Below are 2,057 nucleotides of genomic sequence, written 5' to 3'. Positions count from 1 at the left end.
GAAGATAAGACCAATCCTGAGACGAGAATGCATACTACCATAAGCCTATCATATGGTCCCCATAAGTAAAGGTCTACCATAGGGGCCTATGGTAACGGCGTTGTCCTGGAGAGAAGAAAATTAACGTACGACGATAGGGCAGTAGCGCCATCTTCTTTTTCAACATTTCTACATCTAAAATATTATCAACTTGGTAGAGCAGCCACGCTCGGGTTTATAAATGCCACGCAAAACGCGTCTAAATCTCAAATTTGAAAAATAAATACCTTCAGAAACGCAACTCTTATTTCTAATAGCCAGTTTTAGGTACTGATGAATAATTTTGCAAAGATTAAAGTGTAAATTTTAAGTTTTAAAGCGATACAATTGTGAATAAGCCTTGGTTACGGTGCTTATGGCTCGCGGCGGAGATTTCAACCTCGTGGTTCTAAGTTTAAAAACGTTCGTGCACGGCTTGCGCGTATTCATAATGCATTTCACGAAATTTATTTCAGAAATGCGTAGTTGAGGACGTAGCCACTAGGAGGTGCAGATTTTGAATACCTACCTCTTAATAACGGGTATGCGATCGTCCAAAATTTGGCCAAGACCTTTGCTAGGCTTATGATACTATCATAGACAAAAATTGCATTATGTCATTACGACGGAACGCCGACAGATTACTTGTATTTTGAAATGATTAAATGGATTAAGGGAATTTCAAAGTGACTTCATTAGAGTAATTGTAATTTGGAAAAGCTCTTTTTTTAGTACATTAACATAAATTTTAAAGAACCGATGTTGATAATAAAAACTCAAAACAATAATAAGATTTAAATTAGGCCAAAGCCTCCATAGGTGCCCAACGATGCAATTGAACTAACTGGAAAAAAGTGAAATCATTTCGGGAAAGGTCTCGTTTCAAGAATGCCAGAAACTCGGATCGCGCTTCGCTGGTGGCGTCGTAGAAATACGTCATGGACACGTCGCACAAGACCACGTCCAATCGCCGCTTGATCATCCTTCCGTTGTTGGACGTCGTCTTGAGTATAACGTAGACGCACAGATAGAAGACGAGGGTTCCCGCGAGGTCGACGAAAGAGAGTGGGCTCGATTTGACGCAAGAGTCCAAAGTAATAGCGGCGTCCAAGAAAACGTAGATCGCCAGTCCCGAGAATCTCAATCGCGGCTCGAACGTCTCGTAGCTATCCATACATCCTCTGTAGAGATTCGATATAGCTCTCGAGTTTTCGTCCCAGTCGGCTTCGTTTATTTTGGACATTAAATAGTGAATTTTGTCGAGTCGCTCCACTAAATCGTTGTAGTTGATCAGGCATACCACGGTTCGAAAAATGTTTCGCAAGAAAATGTAGTAAAGCGGTACAACCACGCTGACAGCGATGGAGAATGAGACGTAGCTCTCTAGTCTGTTCTCAGGACCACTTTGCCACGAACGGATAATCAGAGTTGTCTGGAAGACGACGTAGAGAGTGAACGCCAAAATGAACGAAACCACGTTCTTTTGACACAGGGCTTCCGTTAGATTCATCAACCACTCGCTTTCGTGAGTCATAATAGGTGTTTTTATAAAGTAAAACAATAAAAATTAGAAGTATAAAATGTTTTTCTCCGCGTCACGAGCGCGAGTTATTTAAGTGCTTTACTTGCGCGTTAGATTTTCACGCGGGTTTCAGATTTCGAAGGGTCTCGCGACTGCAGCGCGTGCTCTCTACCTAAAATAGTTGATTTTATAAAATAAAAAGTGGTCTTGCCCAACTTGTTAAAATGTTGCTCTTACGTCACAAGACCCAGCTTTATTTGTGTATTCTTCGCACGAGCGATTTGCACGCGCTCTAGAAAAAGCTATATTCCTCGCGACTGTAGCGCGCGCTAGTAGGCTTGTCAAAGTAAAAGACTGTGACGTAAGAGCAACATTTCAACAAGAAGGCCACGTTAGTTTATAAAAAGAACTATTAACAATGATAATTTATTTTTGTTATTACGCAGGAATTTTTTATTTAGAAGTTTCATTTAAGCCGAGGTATTCCTTGGTTGAAATGAAACTTCTAATTATAATA

General features: G+C 40.5%; 1 protein-coding gene across 1 annotated transcript; it reads right to left on the bottom strand.

The window, feature by feature from the left end:
• Window positions 1–719: 719 nt before the first annotated feature.
• On the bottom strand, window positions 720–1,708 carry LOC149933127 (uncharacterized). Its single transcript, XM_090156602.1, has 2 exons — window positions 1,644–1,708; window positions 720–1,538 (listed from the first exon to the last, which is right to left on the bottom strand). The coding sequence occupies exon 2, from the start codon at window positions 1,526–1,528 to the stop codon at window positions 818–820; it is 711 nt and encodes a 236-aa protein (XP_090012728.1). The 5' UTR covers window positions 1,529–1,538; window positions 1,644–1,708; the 3' UTR covers window positions 720–817.
• Between the last annotated feature and the right edge of the window lie 349 nt (window positions 1,709–2,057).

Source organism: Leiobunum rupestre, chromosome 8, assembly GCF_980474605.1.
Source record: "Leiobunum rupestre chromosome 8, qqLeiRupe1.1.hap1, whole genome shotgun sequence".
Taxonomy (NCBI): domain Eukaryota; kingdom Metazoa; phylum Arthropoda; class Arachnida; order Opiliones; family Sclerosomatidae; genus Leiobunum; species Leiobunum rupestre.
The sequence above is the reverse complement of the archived record's forward strand: the minus strand, read 5'-3'. Positions and strand labels throughout refer to the sequence as shown.

Bases quoted from the DNA above. Each gene is read 5' to 3' on its own strand.
- LOC149933127 (XM_090156602.1), bottom strand. From the start codon at position 1,528: ATGAATCTAACGGAAGCCCTGTGTCAAAAGAACGTGGTTTCGTTCATT.